The sequence below is a fragment of the Phascolarctos cinereus genome, unplaced genomic scaffold (assembly GCF_003287225.1).
Source record: "Phascolarctos cinereus isolate Bilbo 61053 unplaced genomic scaffold, phaCin_HiC Scaffold_726;HRSCAF=1367, whole genome shotgun sequence".
NCBI lineage: Eukaryota > Metazoa > Chordata > Mammalia > Diprotodontia > Phascolarctidae > Phascolarctos > Phascolarctos cinereus.
In genome coordinates this window covers 368,492,321-368,512,911 of record NW_027556098.1, presented here as the reverse complement: position 1 = coordinate 368,512,911, position 20,591 = coordinate 368,492,321, and the positions used below count along the sequence as shown (strand labels likewise).

At 41.6% G+C, this 20,591-nt stretch overlaps 1 protein-coding gene and 1 non-coding gene across 18 annotated transcripts in view; both read right to left on the bottom strand.

The window, feature by feature from the left end:
- Positions 1-962: 962 nt before the first annotated feature.
- PUM1 (pumilio RNA binding family member 1) overlaps positions 963-20,591 on the bottom strand; it is a 167,459-nt gene continuing 147,830 nt past the window's right edge. For all 17 annotated transcript variants that reach the window (XM_020983368.2, XM_020983361.2, XM_020983367.2 and 14 more), the window contains 4 exons: positions 20,109-20,234; positions 18,838-18,959; positions 6,823-7,015; positions 963-2,732 (listed from right to left, as the gene is read on the bottom strand). In XM_020983368.2, coding sequence (XP_020839027.2) covers positions 2,601-2,732; positions 6,823-7,015; positions 18,838-18,959; positions 20,109-20,234 — 573 coding nt within the window. In that variant the 3' untranslated portion in view covers positions 963-2,600. The remainder of the gene's footprint in view (positions 2,733-6,822; positions 7,016-18,837; positions 18,960-20,108; positions 20,235-20,591) is intronic.
- On the bottom strand, positions 4,194-4,280 carry LOC144454657 (small nucleolar RNA SNORD103/SNORD85). The gene has a single exon (XR_013483167.1). It is a non-coding gene; the product is annotated as a small nucleolar RNA SNORD103/SNORD85 (small nucleolar RNA).

The window sequence follows — 20,591 nt, the reverse complement described above, 5'->3', positions numbered from 1 at the left end:
ATGTTATCTCTATGACTAGAAATGGCAGCTCCCACAGAAGCCCCCATGAAGACCATACCATGCCTGGCCAGTTGGGCTTTCTGATATCCTTTCTGAATTCCACAGCTCATTTCCTTTTGTGTTCAAGTAGCCTGTAGGGCTGGGACAGCTTTTGGGACTGCCTTGGCTTACCTCTGCCCCTATGTAAGTCAAGTGGCAAAGATGAGGCCAGAGTTGGTAGAGGCAGGTACTAGAAAGCCATACCATGCTACCTCCCTCCCTCCGAGGGAAAAGCTCTCAGCCTTGCTTAGCTAGCTCTCTGCACTGTTGAAGAGCTGGAGCTCCTCGGGGAAGGGAGCTGGGCCAACCTCTCCTGAGGAAAGTGAAGTCAAAAGAGATTAAGGTCACATTGTCCCAAAGTAGCAGGGCTGGCTTTTGACCTAGGACCTCCGATTCCACAACTGGGGCTCTCCTACCTAAAGACAGTTAACCAAGACATCAGCTATGCTGGTTAGTTTTGCCTAAGTGCTTCTCCCCCACACTTACATCTCTGTTAAAAGGGACATGTGCTGTGGGGAATAATGAAAGAAATCAAGGGCATGAAAAAAAACCTATCAATAAAACTAAGATGAAAGAAAGAATGAAAGAAGGAGAGAGGAAGGGAGGGAGAGGGGGAAGGGAAGGGAGGAGGGAGGGAGGGAGGAAGGAAGGAAGGAAGGAAGGAAGGAAGGAAGGAAGGAAGGAAGGAAGGAAGGCAGGCAGGCAGGCAGGAAGGAAGGAAGGAAGGATCTTTTGTCCCCAACCTGCAGAGAATGCCTCAGTTCTGTGGTGTGGTAACTGTACCCAAATTTCTCAGTTTCCAAACCCCACAACCTCAGTTTCATTTCACCTAAGCCAGAAATGAGAGGCACAGGCAGCAGGTGACAAGAGTCCCTGTGCCCTGGGTCGGTCTCTACTAAAGGTTTTCAAAGAACGCACAAACCCAGATTCCAAAGTTGTGTATTTTTCAAAATAAAGATCACACATTGTTTAGAGACAATCTACACAAGTTACAAAAAATAGTTGCCCAGGCATAAGCATACACAGGTTTGTTAATTATACACATATGGTTACAAGTGTGCTTGCAAAAAAGTTCATTGGAAATATACACAAGGCTCTGTAAATGTACACCGTGTAGTGTTACAATTCTATATTCAAACAAGGAAAATTGACAGTATGTTACATTCACTTACAAGTAGACAAAATGCAAAATACAGTTCATCTTCTGTACAAAAAGGGCGGGCTTCACACTTTACAAGGTGGAAGGGGCTCTGATTGGGGAACAGGGCAGGGCTGAACCTTTGCACGTCCTTTTTACTGTCACAAAATAAGCAAAACATGTTACTCCTGGAAGATTAAAAAAAACACTATTCTTTTTAACTGAGTCATTTTGTAGAACATTTAGAAAGGATCTCGCTACTGTTCCACGAGGTGACAAATAAAACCAAGCTTTTTTTTTTCTCTTTAAACATTAACTAGGCTGTATAAAGAACATTTCCTTCAAAAGAAAAAATTTACTTCTGGTTGAAATTACAATTTACAATATACAACACTATATGCTACGACCATAAAAGGTGTGAATATACATTGAAATGCACAGGTTTGCTAATTTTTTTGTCTTACCAAAAAACGGGTTTATGTTGATTCAAACTTCTCCACATTTACATTACAGAGGTTTACAAATGTACAATTGTACAATCAAAAGTATGTTCCACTACTAGGGTACATTATAGATACAGATTAGACATCAAAACAAGAAAATACTACAAATTTGTATATATGCAAAGTCTACACCAAGTATACACTAGATATTTATAGAAGCAAGACCAAAGCAGAGTTGGATTGTTTTTCCTCATGCTAAATAATCACATTTTGCCTTTGAACAGAATAAATCAAGTCGGCAGTAAACAAACACACCCACCCTGCTTTTAAAATGTCCTGGGTGTGCATTCATCCTTCCAAAAATCGACTAAGCTAAGTTCTTTAGCATATTCTACTCCCCCCAAAAAAGCAATTTAAAAAGTTTCATAAACTTAAAATTCTCTTAAACTGAAGCTTTAGCAACTCTGAAACTTTTAATATTTATAAACAGCATTAAATGCAGGTTTTGTGCCATTTAACTAAAATGAGAACTTCTGAATTTTGACTAAAATGTGGGGGGAGGGGGGAGAGGAGAAAAACAAGTATTTGCAAAATTTGCCGGCTAGGCAGATGAGTTAAAAACCTTTTTTTCTTTTTTTTTCTTTTTTTTTTTTTTTAAACCAACCACCCTGAAAGTTTCTGCACTTGGAATATAGATACAACAGTGAACAAAATATGTGGCCTCCCATGTACATCGGTTACCTATGTACAAGTATCCTATACACCAGTAAAACAGCAGGGCAATTAGTCAATTAAAAAAAATAATTAGTACATGTTATGCATAATAAAATTAAAGAAATTTACAAAGGCTTTTTAGTTGTTTGATTTTCTCTGTAATAGGTGAGCAACCATTAACCCTTTTTCTAACTGTATATTGGAGTATTTCCGGTTGCTGGCTGGATTTGCCTGTTGGCCACTGAGTTTTTCAAGAATTCATTGCTTCAAATGATACCATTGGGTGGTCCGCAAATTGGACCCAAATCCACCCCATTCTTCATATAGTATTTTTCCAGCTTTGCCAGAATATGTTTGCCATAGGTGTACTTGCGTAAAGTTGCAATATGAGGCCGGATCTGGGGAAAGAAAAAACAGTTTGTGAATGAAAGGGCCGCTGCCAGAACCATAAGGACACCAGGCACAGCTATGCTGGGGGTATACAACATGATACTTATAAATGGTGAAGACAGAAAGGGACTTTCATACAACTCTTATTAGAGAGAAAAGTCGGAGCCTTAGAGCTCAGACTCCCTTGCCGGGCTACTTCCCCTTTGCCACACAGATGTTCTAAGACAGACAGACAGAGACAGAGACACAGACACACAGATACACACACACAGACACACACGCACGCACGCACGCACACGGACTGCTAGAGTTTCAACAACACTCTAGCTGGGGTAATCAAAGTCTTCATTAAGCAACTGCCGCTCTATGTGATGAGTGCACTGTGTTAGGCACACAAGAACAAAAATGAAAATTGCACCTGCCCTACGGAGATTATATTTTATGGAGGAAGAAACGTGCACATAGAAATAAACACACACTATGCAGAAAGCAAATGGGGAGGGGGAATCAGGAACTGTTAGGACAATGGTACAAGATGCCATGAAGTATCCTTCATGGTGGAGAGAAATTCTGCTGTGTCAGCAGTTTCAGTCACGTCTGACTCATCATGACCCCATTTGGGACTTGGCACCTAACTGGATAATGGGAAGTGAAGTAGAATGAAGAATCAGGGATGATTCCCAGACTGAGCACCTGGGTAATCTGGGAGGAGAATGTTGTTTTTGTCAAAAATTGGAGAAGTCTGGAAGAAGGGTGGCTTTTCAGGGAGAGATGAGTTCTGCTTTGGACATGCTGAGTTTGAGGTGCCTCTGGGACACGCCAGGGAACAATACCCAAAAAGCTGTGGTTGATACAAGCTCAGCAGAGACAATGGGGATTTGCAGCAAAAAAGAAAAGATAACTGAAGATAATGCTCATGCTTTTGTGCCACCCTCCATGGGCCTCCGGGAAACCCTTCTAACTCCTCTGACCTATTACACGTGGTCTGAGTCCCAATCCTTTGTTGCCCTTTATCACCCTCCTCACACTGTTTCCACCACGAAGACAAGCAAACAGAAGAGAAAGCAATCTCAGATTATCCTCAGAGTGCAGGGAGTACCCACAACTACTGCTAAATTCCAATCTGTCCCATCTTCTGAGTGGGCTGCTACCAAACCCAGGCTCCCCTTAATCCTAGTCATGCTCAGAAGAACCAGATTTGCTGTATAACACAAATACACAAGCATACGTGTAATAGAGTAGAAGGTGGGGAATGGGCTGCAACAGAATCTTCTGCTAAATGATGCCACTAAAGCCCAGGAGTGTGGGGCCAGGGAGGTGAGGGAGAGCTAATCCCACACTCCTCCACCAGACGCCGGTGCTGGGGATCACACAGAAGGCTCATTCCTCGGGCTCTCTGGACCCCTGGCCGTTGCCTCAGTTCCACAAGCTTCCCAGCCTTTTGCTCTAGAGGAGCTCACACCCATGTGTCTGGCTCAGCATTTCTGAGTACATAGTAAAGGTTCTCATTACCGAACCGTGTTCTCAGTGAGGGCAAGAGTGTCATCACTGTCAGACTCAGGGAAACGTCACAACAGGTGCAGGGCACAGACAAGGGAGCGGCAGTGCCTGGTGACACCAACATCACATCTGCTGAATCTCCCTTGGTTTGATAGGCACAATGTAAAAAGCAATGGGTTTGGAGACAGAGGACCAGGATTCCAACATCACCGGTCCCTCATGACTGGGGTTATCTTTGCAAAGTCACTTAAATTCTCTGGGCCTATGAAACAAAGGCACTGGACCACATGGCCCCTAAGGTCCCTTCCAACTCCAAACAGATGATTGTATACAAAATAAACCATTTTCACTCGTCTGCCACATTAACATTGGGGTGATCCCAGCCTTCCTCATCGACTTTTCTAGGGCTAGTTCCTGATAACAATTCCCAGTCTGTGTACAGTAATCAATCAGCTAACCGGCCATCAGCATCAAAGTCAACGAAAACAACCTTGGAAGGTATTGGAACTTTTTATTTTCTAGCAAGCAACACTCTTCATCTCCAAGCCTCCTGATTTCCTGGCATGTCCCATCAAAGAAAATACAACAAGAAGGGGAAAAAAAAGCTATTTCCTACAATGTGCAGCACTGCCTGTCACCTTGTACTTGCCCCTCTAGGGTGACTGTGCCTTCTTCAGTGCTCTCTCCCTGGCTCTGCAAGCCAGCCTCAGTAGAAGGAACAGCACATAAAGGGGGAATCTTGGAGCACTCTGGTACAAGGGACAGAAGGCATAGTTGGGGAGGAACGAAGTGACTGAAAGCAGCTGGGAGAAGAGAGGAGGGAAGAACAAGAGGGCACGGGAGGGATTCAGCACCATCTCTGCCCAGGTTCCATCATATTCACAGTGTCGACATTGCTAATGGTTTTTAAACTCTCACTCCATGAGATCATACTGCGAGGGGCAAGGGAAAGGAGTGTAGGCCTGAGAAGCCAGGGGCAGCATCAGATTGGGAGGGAAAGTTACTAGGAGCACTAATTAACTCAAACCATACTGATGGTCTTTCCTTTCTTCCATATTAATACTGAGCCCCTAAAATCCTCATCTCCATCTATTCACTGCAAACAGGGCCTACTCTAAGTGTTCATTACAGCAAGTGGGCCGGGCTCTCTGCTAATCAAGAAAACATGAGTAGGCTAGGGTAAGTGTCACCTCAGGGAGCTCACAAAGTCATCGTGGGCCCCAAATATCTCTTCCAACAGCTCAGCAATGACTTCAATTTCATAATGAGAGTGCCATTTCTTTGGCTTAATTAAGGTTTGGTCCCTTCTTAGAATGTAAATAACTCTAGGAGATGCTATGTGTTGAGTTTAATCAGTCAGAAACACCTTCATATGAATGAGATGATCAAATTCTTTCTTGTAAACCCAGTGGTTTCTGTTGTGTGCATTGGGGAGGCAGGACTAGGAAAGGGGTTTGTGCTGTTTCATCAGCAGCTGAGACTATGGAATAGGGAGGCAGTGTGCTATAGGGGAAAGAGCAGTGAACATGTGAGTCACATGCCACCGCCTACGGTTACCAAAACTCAGTACAATGCCTGACACATTTTGGGAGCTTAATACATGTGTATTGATTCACTGATTACTAATTATGTGACCTTGGGCAAATTACAATATCATCAAAGCCTCCGTTTCCTCCTCTGTCAAATGAGGGGCTTGGACCAGGCGGCCTCTGATGTCCCTCCTAGTGTTTATGAGCCTAAATCACAACAAGAGCAACAACATCGATAATGAGGATAGTGGTGAAGATGATGATAATGATAATGATAAATGCTGCTTTAAGGCTTGCAAACACTTTACAAATGTTATCTCACTTGATCTTTCCACAAATCATGGGAGGTCAGTGCTATTATTATCTCCATTTCACAGCTGAGGAAACCGAGACTCACAGAGATTAAGTGACTTGCCCAGGTCACACATCTAGTAAGTTTCTAAGGTCAGATTTAATAATGGCTGATAATAATAGCTAACACTTCTGTGGTGCTCCCTATGTGCCAGGGACTGTGCTGAGCGCTATACAAATATTATCTCCTTGGATCTTCACAACAACCCTGGGAGGTAGGTGCTATTACTGTCCCCGTTTTGGAGATGACAAAACCGCAACAAACAGAGATAAGGTGATGTGATGTGCCCATGCACGGCTACTGCCAGAGGCTGGATCTCAACCGATGACTTCCAGACTTCAGATCTGGCCGCTCTAGCCACCTAGAAGGTATCCTCTAATCTAAACTCATTTTATAGATGAGGAAACTGAGGACCTGAGAAATGAAGGGATTTGTCCATGGACACAAAGTAAGGAGTAGCAGAGTCCGGCCCGGAGGCCAGTTTCCTGACTCTCAATCAAGTGATCTTTCTAATATGCCACAGATTTTGGAGCTTTGAGACTTTTAAATGGGGGAGGGGGAGACAGAAACCTAACACTTTCTTCTGAAAATGGAGCCATCCACATACGAGAGATATCAAACCTGTACCTTAAGAATGCTGAAATATGGTGTTAAGTGACAATATTTCTACAAGTGGTCTCCCGTCGACTTCCATGAGCATTAAGGGTAATCGTATACCTTATGCATGACAATCTTCCGCTGGGCTGGTTCAGCCACGTCGATCATCTTCTGGACCACATAGTTGGCGTATTGATCTTTCATCATGGTGTATAAGGCACTGTGAGGGCCATCATTCATGGTGCACACCTCATCAATCAGCATGGCACGCTCCGTGCGAGATGCATGAGTAACACATTTTTCTACAACGTTGCTGTTAAAAAAAAAACACACACACAAAATGGCAAAAAGGTCTGCAAACAAAGCCATGTGGTTAACTGTTGCCGGGTCAGCTGCTTCTCCAAGTCTGAATCTAGCCCAGTGCCTGACATTCAATAAATGCTTCTGGAAAGATGTATTTTCAACAACAAAAAGAAAAACAAAAGCACTGGTCCCTCAATAAATCAATAAGTCCAAATTACAATCTTAAAGAGTCACTTAAAGTTAATGCTGGAAGGGCCTTTGTGAAATCATCCAGTCGAATCCTTTTGGAAAGGTGGAGACAGATGATCCAATGAGTTGACTGATCTAAGGGCCATACAGCTAGCTGGTGGGTGAATCAGAACTAGGCCTGAGGATTACTGACAGCCAGTTTTTACCTTTCACCAGGCTGCCCAACCCAAGAACTTAAGGGACAAACCAAAAGATTTCCAAGTCATCAAAAAGATGACAAATGCCTTTATAGAAGAAAAGAAGTCCCTGATCTCTGATAAATTAAAATAGAGAACTATGTATGCTCACAGGAGCACCAGCAAAACCTCAAGCTTGTGACAGGCCTGACTTGGTGGCCATGCAGGACTTCATACAATCTCCACCTCTACCTGCCTGCTCTGCCCACCAGGGTGGAATAAAGGAGCTAACTATTCTTGCCTTCTGTCTCCGCTCTCCCCCACGTTTAGGTCAGGGCCCAGGAGCTGGGTATTTAATAAAGACACACTGGATAACTAAAAATAAGCTGCTTTCTGACCGAGGCCCAGCCTCAGATGGGCTGCCCCTTCTACAACAGGCCTTTCAGCTGCCCTCTGACCTCCAATTTACCCTAAATATATTTTGTTTGTGGTCATCTTCCCCATGTGAGTTCCCTGAGGGCACAGTATAAGACAGACAGCAAGAGCTTAATTAATGCTTGTTGATTTTATCTGACTCTTCACAAATACTTACATTCTCCCCAGGGCACAAGAAATGCTAACTAACTCAGATACTAACTCTGTCCAAGCACATTGAGAAAAAGGAATCAGACAGGGTGCCAGTGTTTATGTTCATGCTCAATCTGAAGGGAAGAAGACAGAAACCCAACTGGGGTCAGTCTTCCCCTTCTCCTCAAGGGTCTCAGGGCAGGGACCCAAGCAAGTGACCCTATATCCACCACACCAGAAGCCTGAGGCTACTGCCATCTTTGGTTTGGCCTCAGGAATCTACTCACTATCAAATGAGGGGGGAAAGGTTGGGAAGGAGGGTAGAATAACATTCTCCACCCTCAAAAAAATGAACCAAGTGAAAAAGCATTTGATAAAAGTCCAACATATAACCATATAAATCAACAAAGGAGGATCCTTAAAACCAGGGGGAAAAATGAGTACAAAGTCAAAGATAACACAAAAAGGAAGAAAAATAACCCAACGCCTGATTAAAGACACATACCTGCGTGTGTATCAGAAAACATGGAACGAGAAACTCCACAATGGTTCAAAAGAGAAATTTAATCCATAAAAAATAAACCAGGATGGCACATAGGTCAGATAATAAAATTTAACACAAAAATTTTATATGTAATTTGCAGATGACAACAAATTAAATACACAATAAAGAACCATCTCTCCAAAGAGGCAAAATTTAACAGATTTGGAAAACAAAAATACAGAAGTAGTGGAAAATCTGGAAGAAGAGAAACAATGTGTCAACATTAAAAACAACACCAACACGGGAATTTCCTACAATCCAAAGGGCCTGACTCGAAAGACAGAATACACAGCAGTAACTTCAGGGTCACAGCTCTGCCAGAAAGAAGAGACCAGATGAGAAAACCCTGCAGGTCACAACGCAAGTCATGACACAAGACAACTACATAAACCGTCTGAATAAGACAACAAAGCTGTGACCAAGAGCTCCCAGATCCACTGCCAGAAAAACCCTGCGCTTCAAACGCCAAGACAGAGCAATGAAATCTAATGATTTCAATGATGAGCCCTCCCAAAAATGTTCAGCAAGCAATCAGAAGGTCTCTGGCCATGAACAAAGCACATTAAAATAACAAAAGTTCACTGCACAAACACAGGAAATCACAGAAAGGAATGGAACACATTCTGAACAGCTACCCCAAATGCCATCATCTGAAGTCAGCCCAATCATCAACGCAAAAGAGTGAGATATCAGAGGTAGCAGGATATTCAACTCAGAAATACCCTAAACAACCAGGAGAAGAGATGAACAATGTCTCTCATGGGACTGGCACTGCAGAAGGAGATACTGCATATGCAAGGAAAGGGAAGTTGAACGATGGAGAAGGGGTGATGAAGCCTTCCAAGTAAATCCGTGACTGAACAGTAGGGTTACGCTGTGGTGATGAGTGGAGGAGAGGATAGAAAGGGAATGAAAGGAGTGAAGGAATCTCACTGTGTATGTACTGGGGGGAAGAGGGACCTATCAGTGAAGGGAGACAAGGATCTTACAATAGGCTTGGTCTAGAGAGGAAGACTGTCCATTAAGAAGCCACCTAATCCATAAGAGGACACATGAGCAGTAATTATCTCACAAGAGAAGGAATATGCAAGTGCTTACACAGAGCTTCTAAAAGCAAGACAAAACAAACAAAAAGGGGAAGATGGGGCAAGATCCATAAAGGAAATAGTATAGAAAATGGTTAGAAAGGGGAGCTCAAGATTGATACCTCATAAGGATATAGCCCTCAAATTAGAAAATAAAATTCAGAATAGACTAAAGAAGAAAAAGGGAAATACTGAAGCAAAGCTTCATACAAACATGCTCAGTAAAAGACAATAAACTTAAGTTGGGGGGCAGGGGAGTGTGGAGAAAAGATTTTGAATTAGTCACTTAACTGAGTGTGGAACGAGGGAATAAAGTGAAGAGAGAAATGGATAACTGAATAAAAGAAAAATAAATTAACAATTTAGTTACAACTTAAGAACTAGGGAAAGGTCAGGAAACGAGAGGATGAGAAAGGGCTTCTGAGAAAAGGGTAGCATCAGAAGAGTTTAAGCAAATCTAATCCCAGGAACAAAGTCCTGACTTAAAAAGAGGAAGGGGATTTTAGTAGAAGCAATACCAAAGAAATCACAACCGTAAAATTTACTAACTTTAAACGTGAATGGACTAAACAGTTCAATAATTCAAAAATCACAGAATGGATTGGAAAACAAAATGCAACAATTTGTTCTATACAACACCCACTCCCACCCTATCGATCTATCTCAGACAGAAAGAAAATAAGAGTGAAATACAATTTACTACATATAGGTGAATCCAAAAAAGCAAGTTCAGCAAATATGTGATCAGACAAAGCAAAAACAAAAATATCAATCAAGATCAAAAAGAAAACACTATTATGCTTAAAGAAGCCACATGTTAATAAATATATACGTGCCCAATGGGACAGTATCTGAAATCATAAAGGAGAAATTAACTGCAGAAGATATAACACTGATAACAGGAGTCTTCAGTGTTCTCTCAGAGCCAGACAAATTTAACTAAGAGATCAACCGAAGAGAAAACAGAGAAGTGAACAAATTCTTGAAGAATGTAGAGATCAATAAAGACATAAAAATTGTACACATCCCTCGTTATCACAGGGCACCTTTACAAAAACAGACTGTGTACGAGGACATAAAGATATGTAGAAAGGAATATAATTCCTCAAACACATCTCTTAGAGATCATTATCACTTTGCTGCCAGTTTTTTCCTACTACAAAAAGTATTGCTTTAAGTATGCGTAAATGTTATGTGGGTACATACCCCCCCAAAAATTCTTTTAGCTGATGGAGGACACAATCAAAAGCGTACCCATCAATGCGCTAATATCTCATGAGTAAATCAGCACGTCTTCAGCAAGTAGTATCTGGCTGATAGGGCTAGCGTTCAGCAGCACCTTTTCTTGCTTAAACCTAGATCAGGAACTTGAAAAGCTCAGACCAGGGGAGGCAACAATTAGACTTTGCCCTGGATCCAGCACATTTCTCTTGTGAGAAGCACTGAAAGCGTGCAGTTCCCCAGCCTGTCTCTGAAATCTCAGAATAACACAACCATCAACATCCCAAGAAAGCAGCAAGAGGGCAAGCCAAGACCTTCTCTCAAGAAGTGAGGCAGAGCTCAGCCCTCACATCCGATCTGAAGTCAGGAAGCAGGCTAGAAGAATGGCAAACTGAAAAAGAATCCCAACATGATGAGCTGCCGTGGGGGCAGGGGTGCTCAAGACACAAACACAGGAGAAGAGAATGATACCAGACCATCCACAAGCAAAGCTTCAAAACAAGCTCACCTAGAGTTCCTGAAAGCTATGAAGATGTTAAATATACATACGTACATACACACACACACACACACTTTGAAATGACAATGCTAGAGATAAATATATGAGAGCTATCTAAGGACGAATAGGAAGAAGAATGAACAATTTGGCACAAGAGGTACAAAACCTTGACCAATCAATAATCCCACAGGGGAAAAAAAAAATTTGACATTTAATGAAATAGAGGACTAGACCAAATATTTCTGAACAAAGGACTAGAGCTGTGTAGAAAGTCTGAAGTTCAAAGACAGCAATTTGAGAAACATAAAAAAGAAAATATGAACAAGAAATCATCAAGGACTAAACAAAGATAAACTGCTTACATTCAAATAGGGAAATGATACATATGCCCCCTTAGAACTCTATCATCATCAGGGGTCAAAGAGACTCATTCTACAGAAGCCCTGGGAGTGGTTCTATTTTGTCTTGAGCATGTTAATAGAAAAATGAAAAGAGAGAGGAAGAGGAACACACCCCAGAGGAGAGAAAGGAAGGTTAAGGAAAATTATCCCATGTAAACAGGATGCGGGAGCAGACATCTGTACATGTATCTAAACACGTACCTACATATTAGGAGACAAAAATACATTTCAATCAACAAGGAAACAGGAGGGAAAGGAAAGAGAGGTGAAGGGGGAATTAGAGAGAGGAAGGGTAGGTTAAGGAAGCAAAGAAAGAAACAAGCATGTACATAGTGCCTCCTGTGCCAAGCAGCATGCTAAGCACTTTACAAACATCTCATCTGATACTTACAACAACCCTGGGAGACAGAGTAGATTAAGGGAGAGAACAGTCCTACGCAAAACAAATTCTAAGGATGTACAAAAATATTCATATATTCATATCTTTTTTTTTAAAACGGCAATGAATAGCAACCTAAGACACTGTCCATAAATTAGAGAATGGCTGAACAAGTCAAAGTATTTAAATGTGATAAATAATGAAGAGGATGGTTTCAGAGAAACACGAAAAGACTCACATGAACTGATGCAGAGTGAAGTAAACAGGACCAGGAGAACAAATTATACAATGACTCTAAAACACCTACAAGAATTACCTCAGAGAAAAACAGCTTGGGCAGGAACTCAATGAGAATTCCTGGAAAAGATAAAGCAAGGGTTTCTTTAACAATGTTTTTATAAACAAAACCAGAGAACTTGAGGGAAAAAAATTGGAACAAGTGGTACAAAACTTTGTCCAAGCAACAAACATTCTGAAAATTCAAACGGATCAAATAGAAGCCAATGACCTCATGAGGCAACAATATTAAATAAAACAGTCAAAATACTTAAAAAAAAAATAGAAGGCAAAACCGAAATGACCTAGAAAACAGATCAAGTAGAAAAAATTTAAGAATCACTGGCCTATCTGAACGCCATAATGAAAAATAAAGTCTCGATATCCTATTTCAAGAAATCTTAAGAGAAAACGCCTCAGAATTCTTAGAACCAGAGGGCAAAATGGAAACAAACAAACAAACAAACAAAAAACCTCATCAGTCACCTCCTGAAAGAAGCCTCGATGATAACTCCCAGGAACATCACAGCCAAAATTCAGAGCTTCCAGATCAAAGAAAAAACAATGCAAGAAGCCAGAAAGAAAGAATTCAAGTACCAAGGAGATACAGTCAGGTTCTCACATACAATTTAGTAACCATTACTATGTAAAGAGTGGAGAACTTGGAATACAATATTCCAGAAAGCAAAGAGTATCAGTTTGTGGTCAAGAATATCTTACCAGCAAAACTGAATATAATGCTACAGGCAGGAAACAGGCCTTAAATGAAATAGAGAAGTTCCAAGCATTCCTGATAAAACTATTAGAGCTGCAGAGAAACTTTGAAATGGAAACACAGGAGTGAAGAGAAACACAGAAAGATAAACGCGATTAAACAATGATAAACAGCTAAGTAAGGATAAACAGCTTACATGCAAATACGAGATGACACAAGTGTCCCTTCTTAACCCCATCATCATCAGGGGTCACAGAGGGATTCCAATTAGACATGGTCTAGGAGTGGTTCTGCTATGTCTTGATGATCTTAAGAAAAGAACGGAAAGAGGGGAAGAGGAATGGGGGAGGGGGGGTAGAGAGGAAGGAAGGTTAGGGAAAAGCTAACACATAAGCACATAATCAGGATGTACAAGTAGACATCTATACAAACAAGAAAGAGAGACAAATGGCTGATGCTTGAATCACAGTCTCATCTGAACTGAACAGAAGAAAATGCACACACAACATTCAGAGGAACAGAAATACATTTCACACACTGGGGAACATGAAGAAAAGGGGAGAAAGTAGGAGAAAGAATTAGAGGAAAGGTAGATCCAGGGCAGGAAACGTGGGCAGCTGGGTGGGTCAATGTACAGAGTGCAGGGCCTGGAGTCAGGAAGATTCTTCTTCCCAAGTTCAAATATGGCTTCACACACTTATTAGCTGTATGATCCTGGGCAAGTCATTTAACCCTGTTTGCTTCAGTCTCCTCATCTGTAAAATGAGCTGGAGTCACGAAGAGTCGGACGTAACTAAAAAATGACTGAATAACAACAACAATGATCAGACCTGCTACCCATCTCCTAATAGTGGTGAATGGCTCAGAATGCAGAACCACAACTCTTTGGATGTGGCCAACTCTGAATTTGTTTTGAATGACTTTACAGGTTTGTAATGGGTTTTGCTTTTCTTGTGTTATGAATTGTAAAGGGTGAAAAGACAGATCTGGGCTGAATAAAATAATCAAAGTTGGAGGGATTGTAGAAAGGGAGGTGCAGTGACAGACTAGTGCATGAAACTCTACTGTGGTCCAACAATCTGGAAAGCCATTTGGATTAATGCTAAGAAAGCAACTAAGATGTACAAACTTTTAGGTCAATGATTAAAAAAAAATACAAAATATTTGTAGCAACACTTGTAGGAAAAAACTGAGCTAAACCAGCTGAGTTAGGTAAATGTAACAATGTTATTGTTCAATTACAAACAATGAATATAATAAATACAAATACTATATAATAAACATAAAGTAATAAAATATAATAAACAATAAAGCAAAGTATGGGAAGACTTATATGAACTGATGCAAAGTAGGCAGAGCCTAGGAAACAACATACACAACATCTATAACAATAAAGATGGAAAGAACAAGAATGAAGTGTAATTATAGCTCACTTCTACAAACTCAAGAGATGACTACCAAATTTTTGGTGTAAGCATTTATACCTCTGAAATTGGCAAATGCTACAAACCAGGGCCCGATTTACCATTTTGTTGATTGTCTAGACTTAAAAAAAGTGATGGAGAAAATGTTAATAATATAGGTTGAACTTAAAAGTTTAGTGTGTATACAGTTTTTGGGAGGGAGGAAGTTCGCTATTCAACATTTATCAGCACACTCATGATGATAATCATCAAATTTAGTCCTAAAGAAGAAATAGGAGATACTTCCTCTTATCTACAAAGCTGCAGGCTTATGGAGGTGTGGAATGCTACATATACTGTTATGCTTGGCTGACGTGCTGGTTAATTGTGTTGAATATTTTTGTCATTGTTAGGAATGGCTCTTTAGGAGAGGAGGGATAAGGATATACGGAGAAATGTAGATGATGCAAAAAAAGAAGAAACTACTTCAAAAAAAAAGATTTAAAGGGGAGGAAGGGAAGAATCCTACCAACCTAATAACATAACAGATTATATTACCTGGAGGCAGGGATGCTTTCATTAAACAAAGTGCTATTAAAGAGGCTAACTTAATTTCATATAATAAAGGGACACAATTTTTGTCATGTTGTTTGCAGGATTTTTACAGTTTATCAGCTCTTAGCAAATAGTTTAAACTTTCCTCAAATCACATTAGACCCTATGAGACGGATTACTTCCTCATCTTACTTCTGGTTCAAAACAAAGTACTGGATGGAATCAAATCTATACTCGGAAAAATACAGGAATGCATATCTTTCCACTATCATAAGTTAAGGAGGATCTGACCAAGTGTCTAATTAAAAATAGCATGAAATAATATATAAATTTAAAAAACCAAAGTGGACAGTCAAAAATTTCAAGTTTTCCTAGATCAACTTCCAAGTTCCTCCTGTCAATTTCCAAGTTTATCAAGTCAAGCAAAACTGCTAGCTGCCTCTATCCTGCATTCCTCTAGGTCACCCTGGTGGTAGCAGAACTGAACAGGCCTCATGACAGCATTTTCAGTGCTTCATTCTAGTAAACAACATGCTCCAAACATCATCACTTCCCACATCACACAAACATTTCTGGATGCTGAGCACGTTCTTTCCTACCTATTTGGCTATGTTAATATGCCCTGTGTCCCTAGCATCTAGCAGAGTGTATAAGTCTACAATAAATGTCTGTTGTTGGTAGTGCTGACAGAGTAATTCTCAGCTCTTAGAAAAGTGGAAAGGGTCTTACAGCTTCTCCTACAGTTCTTCCTCTTGCTCCATCCAGAATGGGATCCCAGAGAGGTGATTACTGGCCTCTGCTTGATGACCCTGGGTTCAAATACCATCTCTAAATAGGACTCCCCACACCTACACATCCAGACCTAGTGCCTTTCCTGAGCTCCAGTTCCACATCAGCAACTGCCTAATTAACATTTTGAAATGGGTGTATCTCAAATGCATTAAGTTCAAAACAGAACCCACTCTCTTTCTCGTCTCCATCACCCCCCCAACCCCGACCATCCTAGGCACTCACGTCGTGACCTCAGCATCATCTTCAATTTCTCTGTCTCACCACCTATATCCAGTCAATCGCCAAGTCTTGATTCTACCTCCCTAACATCCTTACATCCACTCAGAAGAGGCCCAACTTGAGGGGCCGTTAGTTCTTGCATGACCACTGCAGTGGACTTGACTTGGTTTCCCTGCCTGTAGCTTTTCTCTTTTCCAATCCAAAGAGAGATCACTGAAAAACACAGGTATGACTCCCTTGTTCCCTAAGCTCCAGCAGCTCCCTACTGCCTGTAGGATCAAAATGAAACTCCACTGTGTGGTCCATACAGCCCTCCGTAACCTGTATCAAGCCTAAGTGGCAGTTTCATTACCTATTAGTTCTCTTCACCCACTCTGGCCCAGCCAAGCTAGTCTCCTTGTTACTCCTCACATGCCTACCATCTATCCTTTCCTCACCTCCACCTTTAAGAATTTGTTTTCCTATGAGGCTCAGCTCAAATGCCACCTACTATATGAGGCCTCTCCTGATCTCTTTCAATCACCAGTACCACCTTCCCCTACTTACCATGTGATTAACTTACAAAGGGAATCTAAAAGTCTCAAGCTTTAAATAGCTTAACACAGCACTGAAGTCTTTTGGAATGCCCTGCATGTACTCATAAGTGCGTATGTTATTCTCCCCCACCCCCATCTGGGGCCGTTTTCATTTCCGACTTTATACCCAGTGTCTGGCATATAGTAGGTGATTAATAAATGCTTGTTGGATGTGAATTCCATAGCGGTAAACCACAAACTGGTAAAAAGGCCCTCCCCTAAACTCCACAGCCATGCATACAGCCTGGAGAGGCCAAAGATACCAGGGTCCAACACCAACCAAGCACGTTCGGTGGTGACAAAGAGACCGAAACGACGCAGCAGTTCATCAACTAACGATCGGGAACAGAACGGCATTCCCTTAGGAAATACACATTAAGGAACGATAAATGGGAAGGGGACAGAAGCATGGAAAGGCAAAATGTGATGTGGAGAGAAGGAAGTAAAACCAGGAAAATAATACACACTCTGATTACAACAAGAGAAATGCTCAGACCCACCCCCCAAAAGGGAGCCCAGTAATCATAATGTCCAAGCTTAGCCCTGACGAAGACACGAGAAAACGCGCTGCCCGCTCTCCTTTGCGAAGTGGGTGTCGATGGGTGAAGAGCCCTGCGCACGTGGTCAGACTTGGCTGACGCATCTGCCAATCTTGTTAAGCTGCTTTTTAATTTTTCATTTAATTCTTTGTTTCAAAAGATCGTTAACTGGGGCAGGTGAGGGGAAAAGGATACACTTGGAAATCAAAGTGATTTTTAAAATACACTATATTTTTCAAAACTAAAACAAAAAAGTTCCTACTCCTGCTGTATTGAAACCTAGTCCTCCTACTGTACTGAAACTTGGTCCTAATTCTGGTATCTGAGGATAAGCAAAACAATCCTGAACCTTCTTACCCATGATGCCACCTCATGTACTGAAGCCTGACATCTTGTCTTCTCTAAACATGCCTTCAAGTGATGCTAACACATGTTTTCAATGAAAAATTGGTCCTGCCAACGTTATAAAATTGAACGGCCAGGTTCTTCATTTATGCTATTGGAATTCAGAAGATGGTTCCTTATTTACTCTTTCCTTCCAAGCCACAGTATGATTCTACCAGGAGCTAGAATAATGCAAAAAAGTAATTTAATTTAGATATTTCTACTGCTCTCCCTGAAAGAACAGAAGCTGGGACAGTTCTTCCACCTCTACTGCCAGAAGTCAGGAAATATGCTGGGGGGACTGGGGGAGTGGTCACTGAATTGTACTATGGATCCTATGTCTGAGCGTCACTGACCCTTTACATTCTACATCACCTGTGAAATGGTCAGGACCTTACAGGATTTCTATCACAAAAAGACGGGCAGAATACATGACACTGGTCAGGAGAAGAGTGTAGACGATCCCTATGGGCTCGGGTCTCATCTGCCTCTCCAAGAGCAGGCATTCAGATCAGGCACAAAGGGAGCTCATATACCCAGTGATTCCCATATTAAAATGGAAACAATGAATTTTAATCTATGGAATTTAATGCCTCAATCACCCTGGCTGGAATGTACCTACTTCCTTCCTTATGTGGAAAGAAAGATATTTACCCTTTTGTATCATTCCAAAGAACTCAATTAAGATAACAGATAGGACACTTGAGTATTATAATGCTCAAACGAGATAAGTCAAGGACAAACCACACTGGTCAGCAGAGAGCTAGCTACCAGGGTGCCCTTCTTTTGGCAACCATTCAAAAACAACAACAATATAAGATCAGGATTGAGAAGTAAGCTCACTGTCATTTGGATTTCTACCATTAGAACAGAACTTGTAATCAGCAGCAACACCATTCACTGTGCAAGTTCACAACATAGCAAAAATGCGAATTCACCAAGTTCTGTGCAATGGAAAGGAGGTGAAATGACTGCTGGAGGAACAATGAAGCTTCCAGATGCTTTGGGCCTATTTGCTTCAGGTGCTGCTCAAATGTTACAATGTGAAAATGGATTCCTAGAACACAAAAGAAAACTGCCCGAGTGCTCAAAGATACACAGAAAGGGGCTGATGGTGAGGGACAGAATTGGCTTTGCTTAGCATTCAACCAACCCAAGGCCATTTGGTTTCCAATCAAACAGCAGGACTTTTCTTCAATAACAACATGCTTTATTCCATCTGCCTTTATCCAAAACCTCATTTAATCTCCTCATCTCCTAAAATCCAAATTATGCAAAATACAGCTGTTGTAGGATCTAAACCAGGTACATACCTTGCAAATTTGTGCTGACTTAGCACAAGCACATTCCCTCTTATTTCTGCTACGATTTTGCTTTTATCCTCAGGACGACCATGCTCCAATACATGCTGGATTACATAGTTTCCATACTGGTCCTGTTGACATGACAAAGAGAAGAGACAAGCTTACATTCAAACTGGCTTCCACAGTTCCACACAATCACTTTATGTCTGATCAACATCATTTCCCCTGAAGCACTGAGATGGTTCTGTTGAATAACAAACAAAACTCAAAATGTCCAATGTGTTGGACTCATTCCCCCTTACAAATCTGGTCCACGTTGCTAGTACCAGAGAATGCTGGCATGAGCTAAAAACACACTACTTTGTGGTTTCCTTAGCAAATCGATTTGGTATCAGACCTTGCTCACATAAGACCTTGAAAATGCCTGATAGCTTGCACTGGGTCAACGGGTGGGGGTGCAAGGATGGAATGGGGCTGGAGAAAATGTGTCCTTTACGTTTCTAAGGCATTAGTTTGATGTTCTGGAGTGGAAAAAAAAGTCATAATTCCACAGAATATTCACGAAGAAGTGGTGTTTTAGACCTAGGCATATTTAAAACATGCAATCTATATATGTCTTCATTCAGACTCTTCCCTTACTTCCCAGCATTAAAAACTAAAGGGCTACTTTAACTTTTTTTAAAATTCAGATGGATATACTTCTTTTCATGAATATGCTCTAGATGATAAGTAAAGCCAGTCTGGCCTTCAGATGAAGCTCTATAAACATACAAAACCTAGCACAACTGGCAAGGAAGGTCCTTTAAAAAAAAATCTGTCATTGTAGCGAGAGAAGCAGGGGCCGCGTCTCACAGCAGTTAGCAGCAGCGAGGTCTCACAGCTCCCGCTCCAGAGCTCTCTCTACAATATGGTCATGTGGGGGCAGCTAGGTGGCGCAGTGGATAGAGCACCGGCCCTGGAGTCAGGAGGACCTGAGTTCAAATCGGACTCAGACCATTGCCTAACAAAATACAAAAAAAAAAACAAAAAAAAACAGCAACAACAACAACAACAAAACTACAATATGGTCATGTGTTCCCCAAGGTCAAAGAGCTGTGTAATGGCACAGCTGGAATAAGAAGTTAGGATTGTAGTGAACCACTCCATCGCCAGGCCACCCCATTCTTAAACGAGGGGCAGCTGGCTTTCGCTGATGTTAGGCAGGGACAAGTTCACGTTTCTGAAGTCAAAGCTGGGCCTGATTCTGGCAGTCTTGTTGCCTTTTCTGGGTTCTCTTCTACCTGGACGAGCTGCTCCGTATGCTGGTGAAGCTCCTCTAAAATGGGAAGCGTCTGTTCTGGAAGACAGTGCTCCAGGATCCTCTGAATGACTCGACAGCCATAAGGATGTGTAGACAGTGCAAACACCTGGCAAAGAGAACCACCCCCCAGCAAAATAAAAATAAATAAAATGAGCAGGTGCATTTCAATTCAACAATCCCGTCTCCTATGTTCTGAGCTCCAGATATAGTAACAACTCACACATGGAGACAGGGCTTTGAAGTCACAGCCAAGTGCATTCCCCTAGCAAACAGGTTGTTCTATGAGGTAGTACATGAATACTCCTACTTTAGAGATGAGGGAATGTGGGGTAGAGAGGGGCTGGATGACAGGTCCGGGGATCTGGGCACCTTTGTACTCCCTGGGAACTTCCACACACTACTACCAACATATTACAACTAAGGCAACCTTCCTCCCCCACTCCTCAGAGCCTTCAAGAGGGCT